This window comes from Oryzias melastigma, linkage group LG13 (genome assembly GCF_002922805.2).
Source record: "Oryzias melastigma strain HK-1 linkage group LG13, ASM292280v2, whole genome shotgun sequence".
Classification (NCBI taxonomy): domain Eukaryota; kingdom Metazoa; phylum Chordata; class Actinopteri; order Beloniformes; family Adrianichthyidae; genus Oryzias; species Oryzias melastigma.
In genome coordinates this window covers 25933437-25947936 of record NC_050524.1, presented here as the reverse complement: position 1 = coordinate 25947936, position 14500 = coordinate 25933437, and the positions used below count along the sequence as shown (strand labels likewise).

Genomic DNA, 14500 nt, shown 5'->3' with positions numbered 1-14500 from the left:
ATGTAAATATTAGCCTAGCTCAAAAGCAGACAATAAAAACAAAAGAAAAAAGTAGCCAAAACAGCTTAGAAAATCTTAATAAATGCCAAAATACTCCAAAAACTAGCAGAATGACAATTTTTAAAACTTTAAAACTGTAACTTTTTAACATAATTATGAATAATAAAAAGGCAGGAATATTATTCCAGAATAAATCAACTTAAACCTTAAATAACTTTCAATACTTTACTCTCCATAAAAACATATTTTGTCAAAATTAAACAAGTTAGAAATAAGTGCAAGATAACATCGGGCCATCAGTAACAATAAAATAGCATTGGAGCGTCGGATAGAATTACCTGGAGGGCCGGATCCGGCCCCCGGGCCTTGACTTTGACACATGCACTAGATAAATCACTGCAGGAGTGTTTGCAGACAGAGCAACACAAAAACACCCTGTGATGCGTTTTGACTCGGTGTGTGTGGCCTGAACCCACAGGGGACTGTCTCCTGGACGTTCCGGAGAACGCCATGCCGCTGCTGCAGGAACTGCCCGGCACCAGGTACACTCTGGACCAGCAGTGCCAGCAGATCTTTGGAGAGGAGTTCATCCACTGCCCCAACAGCTCGCTCAGCGATCTCTGCAGCCAGCTGTGGTGCCAGGAGGTCGGCACGTCGCAGTGCTCCACCAAGAACGGCAGCTTGGCCTGGGCCGACGGGACGGCCTGCAGCCCCAACCGGTCGTGCCTCCACGGAGTCTGCATGTCCACGCTGGAGGTGATGCAGCCGCTGGTAAGCATGCTGGGAGGGGGCGTGGCTTCATGTGACCATCGGGACATGCACTTGATGAGTAACAGTTTTAAAATGTTAACATGTGATCCAAAAGTATTACTCATCTGAAAAAATGAATTACAGATTTCCTGTGGAAGTAATTTGATTGTTGTAGTGCTGAAAAATGCTGCTTGTGAAAAAACAAAATATGTGCTTTCTACAGAAAAAAAATGTTCTTTGTGAGTAAATAAGAGCAAAAGATTAAGATTTGTATCACCTTTTCTGAAGAGAGCTATGGGTTAAAAAATCAAATGAAATACAAACAGTTTCTATCAGAGTTCTGCATCCCAATGCTTATGTCTTACATCAAAAAGACGTGGAAACAGATACTTCTGAAAAAGTTACAGCAGCCATTTACCCTTCTACAAACTGATTTTGATTTACAGAAATATTTTTAAATATAAGTAGTACTTTTAAATATAAAAGTAAGGTGGCCTTGACGTGCAGCTCATATCAACAAGTCTGTGTAAAATAAAATAAAGATCACAATGACAGTTGAAAGAAATAACACGACATTTTAGAAATCAGAATAACATTCCAGAACGAAGCAAAATTAACAGGAAATATTTCAGAAAACTTTTTCCAGAGATTAAAGTAAAATGTAAAAAACAAAATAAGAAACCAGAAAAGGTAGATATTTTGGGATGTTAATGCACATCACTGATTGGATGATGACATTTGTTTACTTTTTTAATCAGAAGTTTAATCTTCTGTCAGAAGGTATTTCTTTAAACCTCCACAGCCACAGCAAAAGACTGGTGATACTTCCATCAACTCTGGTGCAGTTCAGGCAGAACACTCTTCATCTTCATCATCATCCAGTCAGCGAAGTCCCATACATACATTTACACTTTATTGTTTTGTTTCTGTTTTTAACATTTCATCTTCATTTCTACAGCCTTTGTATTGAAGAGGTTTACCTGATATGTTATACCTATTTTTACCTAGTTTTTTTTTTTTTTGTGGCTAATTTGGCATCTACAAAGGTTTTTTTATGCTAATTTAGACTTTAGCTTCTATTTTAGGAACATGCTAACATTTTTGACTAATTGAGTTTACTGAGGAATTTTAGGCTATTTTGGACCTTAGCTACAAGCTAGCTTTTTTGACTAATTTGGCATCTATTAAGGTTTTTTGGGCTAATTTGGAGTTCAGCTCATATTTCGGCAACACGGTAAATATGTTTGCAAAATTGGCATGTATTAGGGATTTTAAAGCAATTTTACTACAAATTTTTCAGAAATTTAGGTCAACTTCAGCTCTTTCATAGTTCTTTAACAAAATGTTCAGTCTTTTAGCAAATTTAAAATTTTGCAAATAACTTTTGCATTTACAGCAAATCCCTTTATCAATTAAAGTCAATTCCGTCACCGTTTTCAGCAAAAAGCTTCAACATCTTTAGCGACTACTTTCAGACTTTCAGCAAAACCCATTCACACTAACATTGTCACAGGTAATGCAACTTTTCTAGTTTGTTTTGTTTTTTTCCTGGTTGGGATCTGTAACATGTTTTTGCGTTGAGTGATTCATTGAAGTGATTAGTGACAAGTTAATTCAAAGATTGGAAAAGAATAAAAACCTGAATTCACTTTAAGTAAGTGGTTGTTTTCATAGCTGAAAATCTGAAGCAGCAACAGCCAAATAAAATACTGTGTCATAATATGCTGAATGTATGAAACACAAAAGTTTAGGTGTCCCATCATGTGTTCAACAAGCTGAACATTCTGAAAAAAGGGGAGGAGAGTTTGAGTAAGTTGGGAAATCTTGATGATTTTCTCCGTTTGATTTCAGTTTTTGTCGGTACATCATGGACACCAAGATAGAATCCAAACAACAGTGTAGATGGTCTGCATCAGTTATCGTGACATTACTTTCATCCAGATTCACTTTTTCCCGTGTTGTTTTGGAGTGTTATGGCTGTGTGCAGTCCTGAGTGGAAATCCATGAGTGGAAAGTAAAAGCTTTATGGGCAGATTACAGCCGCTTTGGAATTTAGTGTCTTTAACAGCAGCAGCTGCGTTTTTTCTGATTTATTTCGAGAGCTCTTAAACATCCTAGCGTTTCACTTTAGCTGCCCTGATATCTTTCCCTGGTGTTGGACACATCTGTTTTTGAGTCCACGTTGGCAGCAGGCATGTTTGCTTGTCCAGACTCATAAAACGTCTGGCATGGACACTAACAAACACACTCCTGGTTTGGACCAAACATAGCTGCAGCTTCGCAGGTTCCAGTGCTGGTGAGTGACGCACGGGGCAGGAATGTGGGCAGAGGCGGACAGCAGGCGCGTGCCACCCTTCAACACAAATTTAGTCCTGAGACGTGCGGTGCTGACATGCTGTGTAGCTCTAAACCCAGAAGCCCAGACGGTGGTTTGGGCCGCACCGCTGAGGTTGTCTTTGGCTCTGAGCCCTAACCGACTGCCCGGATGCCTCTGGCTTTTTCTGGCTCTGACCACAGATCGCCGTGGATGGCAGCTGGAGCGCATGGGGACCGTGGCTGCAGTGCTCCAGGACATGTGGAGGCGGGGTGGAGTTCTCCCACAGGGAGTGCTCTGATCCAGAGCCTCAGAACGGGGGAAAGTACTGTGAAGGACAGAGGGTTCGGTACCAGTCCTGCAACACGCTGCCGTGTGACAATGATAAAGGTGAGAACCAAAACCACAGACAGTCACTGAAATAAAGAACCTAACATATCAGAGTACTCTAACATAGCAGTAATGCAGAGTTGATGAATGGAGCCCATATTATGAGATTTCTACCACTGGGCTTGACATTCAATGGGTTATTTTTGTCTATAAATACTCTTGAAGCCTAAAAAGGAACCATGTAGTGAGGACAACATCAGTTTAAACTGCTGACCTGCATTCTCCAAAGATCCAAAGATATGCCTTCAACTGTTAAAGACCCACTCTGATAAAAACTGTATTTTTAACACGGCATTTTTCCGATGATGGAAAAAATTAAGATTAAACTTGCATTTCTGAATATTTCTGTTTTCAAATTGTTGTGAATCAGGATAATGTTTTCTGAAAAAGATTGAAAGAACGCTGAGTGGGTCACGAACCCCCTGCTCCGCTCCGTTCTGATGTGTCCACACAGACAAATAGATCCATGAACGTCTTTGTTTTCCTCAACTGAGCTGGAATCAAGATCAGAATAGCTTCAAAGATGCTCGGCATTTTTGTTGCTCCGCTAACGTTAGTTTGAGATGTGAGGGGCTGTAGTGGGAGAGAGCTTAGATATGGGTGATGGGAAGGGCGGCGGGGTTGCTCCACACTGACGGTTTCACCTGCAACTTAAAGGTGAATTTCTAACGATCTCCTACAGAACAGAAACTATGTCTTAGAAAACAACACTGCTCTTTTTTTTGGTTAAATTTGAGCTAAAACATCATAATCATAATTAAATGACCACTGGGAATGCTTTGAAAATATGTTAAAAGATGATCGGAGAGAGACTTTAAAAACAACTTGGTATAAAACCACAACGTAAATCAAATTGCAAACAGCAACAAATCTACAATTTGGGGGCTTGTCTGGGATGAGGAAGTAGTTTTTTTTTGGGTGGGTGCTAGCATTCTTTCCATGGCGTGAAGATGCTGACATTAATGTTAAAGGGGGTAAATTTACAAGTTTCTCTACATGTTATGTTGGATCACGGTTGTACAAACTGGTGAATATAAAACGCCCCGGGGAGCCAGGCCTGGGCTTTGGTCTTTCAGCGAGAAAGACCATAAACAAAACGGCAAGAAGCCGGGTCCAACCTAGACCTTGAAAAAGAGATCGGGGATCCTGCCATTTGGGAGTGGCGCCCCTCAAACTGTCGTGGGACAAACTGCAGAGGTTACTCAGGTTCAGGGAATCTTTGGGGAAGGGATGGCCCCCTAAAAATAAAGCTAAAAACAATAGAGTAGGTGGTCTGTCAGGGAGTGCAGGGCAGAAAAGTAGTGGAGAGAGTGGAGGGCTCCAGTGTGTGGATCGGCACACAAACAGAGCATGGAGCAGCAGTTGGAGCTAACTGAGTTGGTGTGACATTTTTCTTTCAGTTTTTGATTTACAGTTCATTCTAAAGATCCACCACAAGGTTACACTGAGTATTATCACTATGTGTTCATTTAGGACTGTGATTTTCACAACACGTTCTGTCATCAATGGACAGGTAAAAGCTTTCGGGAAGAGCAGTGTGAGATGTACAACAACCCCAACTACCTGGACCACAATGGATATATCAAGAAGTGGATTCCAAAGTATGCCGGCGTTTCCCCCAGAGACCGCTGCAAGCTGTTCTGCAGGGCACGAGGCAGTAGTGAATTTAAAGTCTTTCAGTCCAAGGTACAGAACCGTCTGTGGACACTGCATCGCAAAGGCAGCAAAGCTGGAATTGTGTGTAGCGGATATGGGTATAATGGGTACATTCTTGCTCTGTAGGTGATTGACGGGACGACCTGTGGCCCCGACACCACTTCGGTGTGTGTTCAGGGCCAGTGTGTGAAGGCTGGCTGTGACCAGGTGATCGGATCTCAGAAGAGGATGGACAAGTGTGGCGTGTGTGGTGGAAGCGGTCTCAGCTGCAGGAAGATCACAGGCTCCTACAACAAAGCCACGTAAGATCTGTTTTGAGACAGACTCTGAGGGAAGAGCTCAGGTCAGAGAAACCTGAGGGTTACAGAGAAACTGGACGAAATGTCTTTGCTTTCTGCTTTGGTGAACCATGTATCATGGTCATCAGTTTAAGCTATGGCAGACAGGAAGCTCAACCAACAGGGGAATAACTTTACGCTTATGGATTTACCAGATGATCATAAAATAATATTTTAAAATGATTCATCATATAGCTCTTAAATACCTGAGCTTTAGCTTCACTGTTGACATTTATTCGACTACTGTAACTCTTCCACAGTTTACGCAATAAATGTCGTTCCAGTGGATTCTGAAACAGAGAAAAGTAGTCTTACAATAATTCATCCTATTCATTCATTGAATAACAATAACAAATACAATAACAAATACATACAGGTATATACAGGATCACTCAGTACCTGCTAAAACAATAATTATACAATAATTACAATAATTCATCCTATTCATTCATTCATCTTCTTGTCCACTTTATCCTTTTCGGGTTTGCAGGGGTGCCACAGCCTAACCCGGCTACTGATGAGCGAAGGCGGGGTTGCAATAATGTGCAACATTTTACTGTATTGAAGCGTTTACACTATCAACATAAATCAGCTGATTCTGACACTGAAAATGGCAGCTTCACACTGTCATGCAACACTTTACGTTTATAACGTTCGGTACAAAGCCCCTAAGAAAATACACTTGTCAGAATCAGCTGACTCACATTTATGGTGTAAACCAGAGGAGTCAAACTCAATCCCACAAGGGGTCAAAATCCAAAACACACCTGAGGTCGCGGCTTGAGAAGGATCAACTTTCATAGAACACTCTAAAACTTTTAAAACTGGAACTTTTTAACATAATAATGAACAAGATATATAGCATTACCTGTGATAATGTTAGTGTGAATGCTGTAAGCTGAATTCAGCCGCTGAAAATGCTGAAATAGCCAGCTAAAATATTAGCTAATATCAGCCAAATTAGCTTAAAACAAAAAAAAACTTAGGTTAGTGAAAACAGCTAGCATGTAGCTGAAAAAATAGCTTAACTTCAAAATTGGCTTAAAAACTGAGAAAAGCCTAAATTAACCAATACGGCTAGTGTGTAAATATTAGCTTAACTCCATAACAGCCTAAAAAGTTTTTTTAAAAAGCCTAAATTAACCAATACATCTAGCATGTAGCTAAAATATTAGCTAAACTCCAAAATAGCATAAAAATCTTAGTAAATGCCAAAATAGTCCAAAAAGCTAGCGCTAAGTGCTCATTTTTTTAAACTTTAAAGCCATAACTTTTTAACATAATTAGGAATAATAAAAAGGCAGAAATATTATTCCAGAATAAATCAACTCAAACCTTAAATAATATTTTACTCTCCATAAAAATGTATAATGCCAAAATGATACAAGTTAGAAATGAGCACAAGATAACATCGGGTCATTAATAACAATCAAATAAAAGGATCTGTCCTCAAAGCTCGTGTCACAAAAAGAGCGCCCACCTTACGATAATGGTAATCATGCCATCTCCTGAAACTACAGCCTGTTTCATTTGTTCAAGCAGAACCCGTTTTCTGACTTGAAGCCCAATGAAGCAATTGTTTTGAGATTTAGGGCTATATAAATAGAATTGAATTGAATTGACTTCCATTGCATTGCTTTAATGTGCATATTCTCATTTAGACACTGCTGTCCGTGCCTGTTATTCCTTGCTCATTTAGTCTTAGAAAAACAACTGTAAGTCCTAATTACATGCCTTGGCAATTTTTAAACTTTTTAATTGGGATCCTAGGACAGCTTGATCGCCATAAACAACAGCTGCACTTAGAAAAAGGCTAATGGAGCTTTAACAAGATCTTTTTAAATTGGTTTTTGGCACGTGAAGACAGATGAACACAGCTGGGCCCATTGAATGCTGTGCTGCTATGTAACTGGGGTTTCTAAAAGAAAAAACATTTTAAAATATCAACTTGTGATATACATAATAATTGCTATGTTGCTTTGAGAAGTGCATTGACGTGATAGTAATCTGTTTGTAGTTATTTCATCAAAATACAAGGTTTGGGAGGGGGTATCTGTGCAGGGAAAGCTCCAAACTTGGGCTTTGCAGCTCCCCACCCCTGATGGAAAGCATTGGGTGGATTGCTACAACAGCAGTATTTTGTAGTTAGAGAGTGGTGAGGTATCTGTGAAGATTCTATAACTATCTATGCACAAAGTAAAGTAGTACACGAAAAGCAGTGCAGTGTTCCCTCGCTACATCTCGGTTCAACATTAGCAGTCTCGCTAAACTTTTTTCTTACTCGCACAGACCCAGAGTAAAGGGTTAAGGTTAGGATTATGGTTAAGGTTAAACAAGCAAATGTTTCCTGAGTGCTGCTGTCTCTGCAGCTCACGGCTCCACCAGGGGATGGGTCAAATGTGGAGAACACATTTCACACATTTAGGAGTGTGACAGTTAATGGGACTTTAACTTAAAAGTTTAATTTTAAATACATGCAGCGAACAAAAAAAATCCAGCATTTCACAAACTTGAAATGCGTGCCGGAAATGCAGCAACGGGATCCTGGCTGCACGTATTACATGTGGACAAAACATGAATTTCCATCACACTTTGTGCTTGTCACACGTAAATATGTGTAACACCAGTCTTATTATAAATGTCTGAACATAAAAACAACTTGTATTGAGGAGGTAGTCAAGTTTAAAAATGCATTAAAACACATTCACTAGGGAGTAAGCTGTCCTGGACACCTGTGAGGATGTTATTTGTGCTTGAACAGCATGTGTGTGGAGTACTGTAATAACAACATCGATTTATAACTTTACAAACGTCATGCTAAAACAATAAAGCCAGACTTACATTTTAATGTAAACCTCTGAGCTTCAGAGCTTCACCCACGTGAAGAAAAGCGCTTCTCTACCGCGCAGTACCGGCGCTAGTTAGCTTGGCGAGAGTAACCCCTTAATAACCTTGTCAGATAATCCTACTCTTTAAAATGCAACAACAGTTAGAAGGATAGAGGGAGAGTTTGGATTCAGTCCAATACGCTGGAAATAATGTTTGTATGTTTACCTTTGTGTGGATTTCAGGCTGGCTTGTCTGCAAATGTCACCTCAGGTTTGTTTTAAGCCGTGATGGTCGCTCCACACAACGTTTTGTTGAGGGTCACGTTAAATATAACATTTGTCCATAAATGTGCTCTTCCTTTTCTACCTGGAGTAGACATTTTTCCCTTAAATCACAGGCACAATTCATTGAAATAGCGTGTTCCCTGGCGGGCTGCAGGGCTCTGTGTTCTGATTGGATCGCTTTGTATTGGCTCCCGCCCTCCTCCACCAGCAGTCATTATGATTGGACGTTGTCTTCGATCAGAATTTTTGTTTCGTTTTTATTCTCTGACGAAAATGTCTATCAATTTTGTTAAAGTTTTCGTGTCTGTGCGGGAGTTTTTGTTTCGTTTTCGTTGGATGAATAATGTCATTGACGAAGACGATGACCAAAACTTTTCGTCAACGAAATTGACACTGGACCAGGTTAGGGTTAAACCTTGTTTCCACTGAGCAGTCCGGTACTGTACGGTCTGGTACAATCCAGTATTTTGAGTGTTTCCATTGGTAAATAGACCCATTAAGCAGTACCGACCCATACTTCTTGAGGGCCCCCATCTGTTGTAAGTCCATAAAAAATTTGAAACGGGATGGTTGGGGTGAAGTCGCTGTTTCCACCCACTAAGTGGCAGAAAGTGATGACGATGTTAAAAAGTGTCAATATAGCACTAAGCTAGCGTTTCCATTTTCTCTTTTACAGCGGTATTTTTCTTAGCTGACCGAAATCTTCTTTCAAACATCATTAAATTCCTGTTTTACATGTTGAAAAAAAATGTAATCAAGAAGAGACAAGCTGCTGGATGACCTCCATTGTTGTTGCTTTTCTAGTCGTTGCACTACTATGACACGCTAGCCGTCACCGTGTATGCGCCGTGAAAACAAACCTCTCAGTGGAAGCGAGGTTTGAGCGTACCGGGTCAGGGTTAGGGTACCTGTACCATGCATAACCTGAGGACCGGTCTGTGTCCAACAAAACGTCTGGACCTCTGATTTTATTGGAACAGCCAACACGTCAAAAAACAATGAGTTGGGGACACCCAAAACATCAAAAAGTGACGCGTGGGAGCCCTTCACCAAACGTCAGTATGTGACGACTTGTGAATGAGAATGTTTTGACCAATCAAAGTTATTTTAAAAATGTAACCGCACGATAAACAAGAAAAAACTGTAAATGTAAAACTGTTGAACACGTTGCAGAGCACCAACTACTTTAGTACATCAACACATTAACTCTCTAATGTCCCGCTAATGTAGCTTTTGTCCTTTCTGACAGCTATGGGTACAGTGACATCGTCACCATTCCGTATGGCGCCACCAACATCGACATTAAGCAACGCAGCCACAGGGGGCTCAAGCATGATGGGAACTACTTGGCTGTGAAGAGGGAGAATGGCGAGTTCATTCTCAACGGAAACTTCTCGGTGACGACGGTGGAGCAGGATATTCCTGTGCTGGGCGCAGTGCTAAAGTACAGTGGCTCCTCCACCACCCTGGAGAGGATCCAGAGCTTCAGACAGCTGAAAGAGGCCATCACAATCCAAGTGCTGGCTACTGCCGGAGACGCCAACCCCCCCAAGATCAAGTACACCTTTTTCATCCCAAAGGAGACGATGTTCAACAAATCTAAAGAGAAAAAAGACTCGTACTCATCTTCGCTTACGGACAGCCTCTTTGATGTGCCCTCCTGGGTGACAGGAGAGTGGTCTGAGTGCTCTAAGAGCTGTGGGTCTGGATGGTCCAGGAGGACTGTTGAATGCAGAGATGGAGAAGGACTCCTCTCCAGCCAGTGCGACAAAAACCACCGGCCCACAGACATCAGGCCCTGTGGGGACCTGCCATGCCCAATATGGCAGATGGGGCCTTGGTCTGCCTGCTCACAAACTTGCGGCCAAGGGGAGCGTCGGCGCAGCGTCCTGTGCATAGACTATACCGGAAAGACTGTTGAGCCAGATAGATGTGACCCAAACAAAATCCCAGAGCCCATCTCTGGAGAATGCAGTAACCATGACTGCTTATGAAGACGGTTAACACTTCCTGAGTGCACATGTCAGCTTGGACAGATTATTGAGTAAGTGTTCCGGGAACAGGTGTGGGAGCACAAATATGTTCACACTTGCTAGATGAAATAGTTTGCATGAGTGTTTACACTCTGTTTCAGAACAGATCTACATTCACACCACATCACCTGCAGCACCTATACAACCGGGCCAACAATGGTTTGGAGACCGATGTGTGCCGACAGGTGTTTCTTAGTGTAAGATGTCCTGGTTTTGCTATTTAAAGGTCAAAGTTACTGGTCGTAATACGCTACCCATTCAACACTGGAGTTTTAGGTCCAGTGATGACATTCTTTGACTACTGTAACCTCCCAACTGTTTCACAATTAACGTAATTCCAGTACATTCTGAAGCAGAGAAAAGCTGCCGTGTGCTGATATTGAACACTTTTCAATTGTCAAGCATTTACGCAATCAACATGAATCAGCTGGATTTGACAGTTAAACATCAGCTTTGGACCGCCACACTTTGCCTAAGTAATGGGTTGCATATCAGCAGTATCAGAATCAGCTGATTTCTGTTAATCGTATTGAGTTATGGGATGTTAAAGAGCGTGTGCTATTTAATTGGTGTTATAGGTTTAAACACATCATCTCTGTTACTTCAAATAGCCTCAAATGGCTACAAAAAAAAGACACATTTGTTCCAAACGGCCAAAAAATTCTAATTTCCAACCCTGATGATGCATTCACACCGAACGCGGCCGGCCTGGTGGAGGCGTCAAGTTTCGATGTTAAGTCAATGCAAAGACGCGATCTGCCTGCGCGAGGTGATTTCAATGGCAGGCTCGACAAGGTGCGTCAACCAATCAGGGACTCAGCTTTGGGCACGTGACTTTTTCAGTGACTAGATCAAACAATTGTGTTTCCAATGTTTTAACAGCACAACAGCAGAGATAAAGGCCTACAAATTTGTTAGACTGTGTACAAGCTGATGTTCACTTATAAGTCAAGCCTACTCACATAGTGCAAGTAATTGCAGAAGTGTTTTTTGTTGATGGATTGGTAAAAGTGAACGACATTTTTAATAGTCTCCAGTTTGACCCTACAAACAAAAACCACAACTTTGGATGTAAAACAAAGACTAAAATATTCCAAACGGATCTGCTTATGAGGGTTTTTGTGGCCATAAAGACACAAAAACAATAAAGAGATGTGGTGTAGATGTAACCCGAGGTTCAGAAACTTCTCGTCAATCCATCAAAGTTGACATGACAGCAATCAGGCTAGTTTTTAAACCTTAAAATGTTTAAGTCCAAAATCCTTTCCACACTAGCAGATTTCTGCAATCACAACATGATTTTGGCAGAGTATGTTTTTTTATGGTCATTTAACCACTATTGATGTCAGAAAGTATCGAAATCTACCTCAGGGTGAACATGTGATGTTTTGTAGTGATGCTCGGTAACAGTCTGGCGGTGCTTTCTCCAGAATAAGAGGTTTTTTTAAGCTTGCTCACAAAGAAATTAAAAATCTTATCTATAGTTTGAGCTTTGGATCAGCAGGACCTAGAACTTTGAAACCTGCTGTTGAAAGCCATGATGGTCTGAATGTACCTCCATCTGTCCTAAAGCTGTTCACCTGTGGTTCATTCAGGTAAACCCGAATGAGGTTGTGAGCTTGTGAGTCTTCAGAAATGTGATCCTGTGCGATTGTTCTTTTTTGCTGTCACACTTTGATATGGTGAAAAACACTTATGAGGTGGCCAGCTCAGAGACTACACATCACATTTGCTAGTAAAAAGGATGATTGTCCTTAGCTGGTTCCACTCAGGTGCATCCAAATTACCTGTTTGTTTCCGACAAACCTTAAACCAAGTCAGCATTATGTAATCTACATCATCTTTATGCAGTTAATTACATCAATCTAGAAATGGAAGAAAGAACAATTGTCCAGGCAGACGTTGTAAACGTTGAGGGGTCTATATTATCCTTATAGGCTCTACTCCTGTCCTGACCATCTGTTTGTGTTTTATCATCAAGAAAAGTTTCAGAGGACAACCACAATTCCAGAAAATGTTGGGTTTTCCTGTTTGCACCATGTTTGTTTATTTGTCACCAGTGTACAGATTAGAATTTGGGTGGATTTCTTCTAGCCAGGTAACTTTCCCCACAAAGAATTGATGTGCAGAGCATGAAGTGGTTCTCCACTTTAACCCTGGAAGAGTTGATGCCAGTTGGAACCAGCCTGGAGAGACAGGAGATGGACGTTAGGTGATGAAAAGTCCAAAAAACTGACGCTTTAAGTCAGGCTGTGGCTCCAGACTAGCACTGGGATCAATGAAAATGAGCTTCTGTGATGCTAGCACGGAACTTATGCAATAAGTACCAGGGAGTTCTCACTACTGATGTTCACCATCAATGTGGTTGGCTGCATTTGCTCATAGTAGAGAAACTCTGGCCCCTCTAAATGAATGAAAGAAAGTCGCACATGAAGGTTTGACTTTATCTATTTGTTGCTATCAGAAAGATCAAACTTTCTTCAGCGCTGCCACCAATTTAATATATTTTCTAAACTGTGTAATTGAAGAGCTTTGTTTGTGTAAAAGAGTGTATACCATTTTTTTGTAATTTTAGATTTATTATTTGTATTTTGTTTATAGGCACTCATAACTATTGTTGATGTGTGTGTATTTTTATTCTTTTTTTATATAAATTTGCAGTAAAATGTAATATAAAATGATCCACTAATATTCCTTCAGTGAAGGAAAGTACCATTTTAGTGACATTAAAAAGCTATTTATTTTTGTATTTTTTTTATTTTATATTTGTAATTAACATTGCAGGTGCTGTTGTTTTTGTAAAAAAAATGTCAGTTAAACACATTTATGTCTATAAATTGTTGTTTTTTTCTGGTGTAAGTAAAAATTAATATTTTATAAAATGGTTTCAAACTACAGTCAGATTTTTTTATATTTCAGGTTAATTTTAATTGTTTGCACACCAATTCCTTAATTGAAATATTTCTTGTGTCATATTTATGAGCATTTTTGCATAAACCTATTATTACACTTTAAATGTGATGCTTTTTTATTAATCCAGACACAACATTTAACTTTTTGGCTGGAAAAAAAATGATACATGACTATTAAAGATCTTTTTGACTCAGAAAGAAAAAGGGAAGTAAGAATATCGAGCCACAGAAAAGGCTTTCTATTACTTCTCTTTCTGTAAAAAATAAATCAATAAATAAATATGTGGTCGGTCCTTTAAACCAGGGATCCCCAAACTATGACCTGCAGAAACGCCGATCGAGACCCACATACGTCACTTCTTATTTTACCCTTCTGCAGTCTATGACTATGAACTATGATGGGAGAGACTATTTGTTTAGAAGTGATTCACTTTTTCTTTATTTCTTCATTATTAATAGCTTTCTTCTGTAAGTTTTTTTGGACATCAACAGCTCCTTAGCTCTTTCAGCTATTAAAATGTTCAGCTCTTTTTTATGCTCGCTTTTTCAACTGTTTGGCAATTACTATGGATTTCTAGTCTATTTTTTAGGCTGTTTTGGAGTTTTGCTAATATCCTAAGCTTGTTCAAGCTGTTTTGGCTAAACTAGAAATTGTACCATTTTTTTAGGCTAATTTGGCATTTAGCCAATATTACACGCTTGCTGTTTTGGCTAATATAGGCTTTCTTTTTTTCTTTTTTTTTTCTTTTTTTTTTTTAGATAATTTAGTATTTCGCTGATATTTTAGCTAGCTATCAGCTCTAGCGTTTTCAGCTATAGCTTCAACCATTTCAGCTATCAACTTCAGAGTTTTCAGCTATTACAGTTTCAGTATTTTTAGCTATCAATTTCAGCATCTTCAGCCAATTTTCAGAGGCCACATTCAGCTTACTGCATTTTTCTATTAACCTACAAACCGACCCCAGCCCGCACATCAGAGAAGAAAACAGTTATG

At 40.0% G+C, this 14500-nt stretch overlaps 1 protein-coding gene across 1 annotated transcript in view; it reads left to right on the top strand.

Moving 5' to 3' along the window:
• LOC112136347 (A disintegrin and metalloproteinase with thrombospondin motifs 8) overlaps window positions 1-11218 on the top strand; it is a 22536-nt gene extending 11318 nt beyond the window's left edge. Inside the window, exons 5-9 of the mRNA XM_024257983.2 lie at window positions 479-771; window positions 3268-3454; window positions 4968-5140; window positions 5237-5412; window positions 9811-11218. Of these exons, the coding sequence (XP_024113751.1) occupies window positions 479-771; window positions 3268-3454; window positions 4968-5140; window positions 5237-5412; window positions 9811-10555 (1574 nt within the window). The 3' untranslated portion in view covers window positions 10556-11218. The remainder of the gene's footprint in view (window positions 1-478; window positions 772-3267; window positions 3455-4967; window positions 5141-5236; window positions 5413-9810) is intronic.
• The last annotated feature ends 3282 nt before the right edge of the window (window positions 11219-14500 follow it).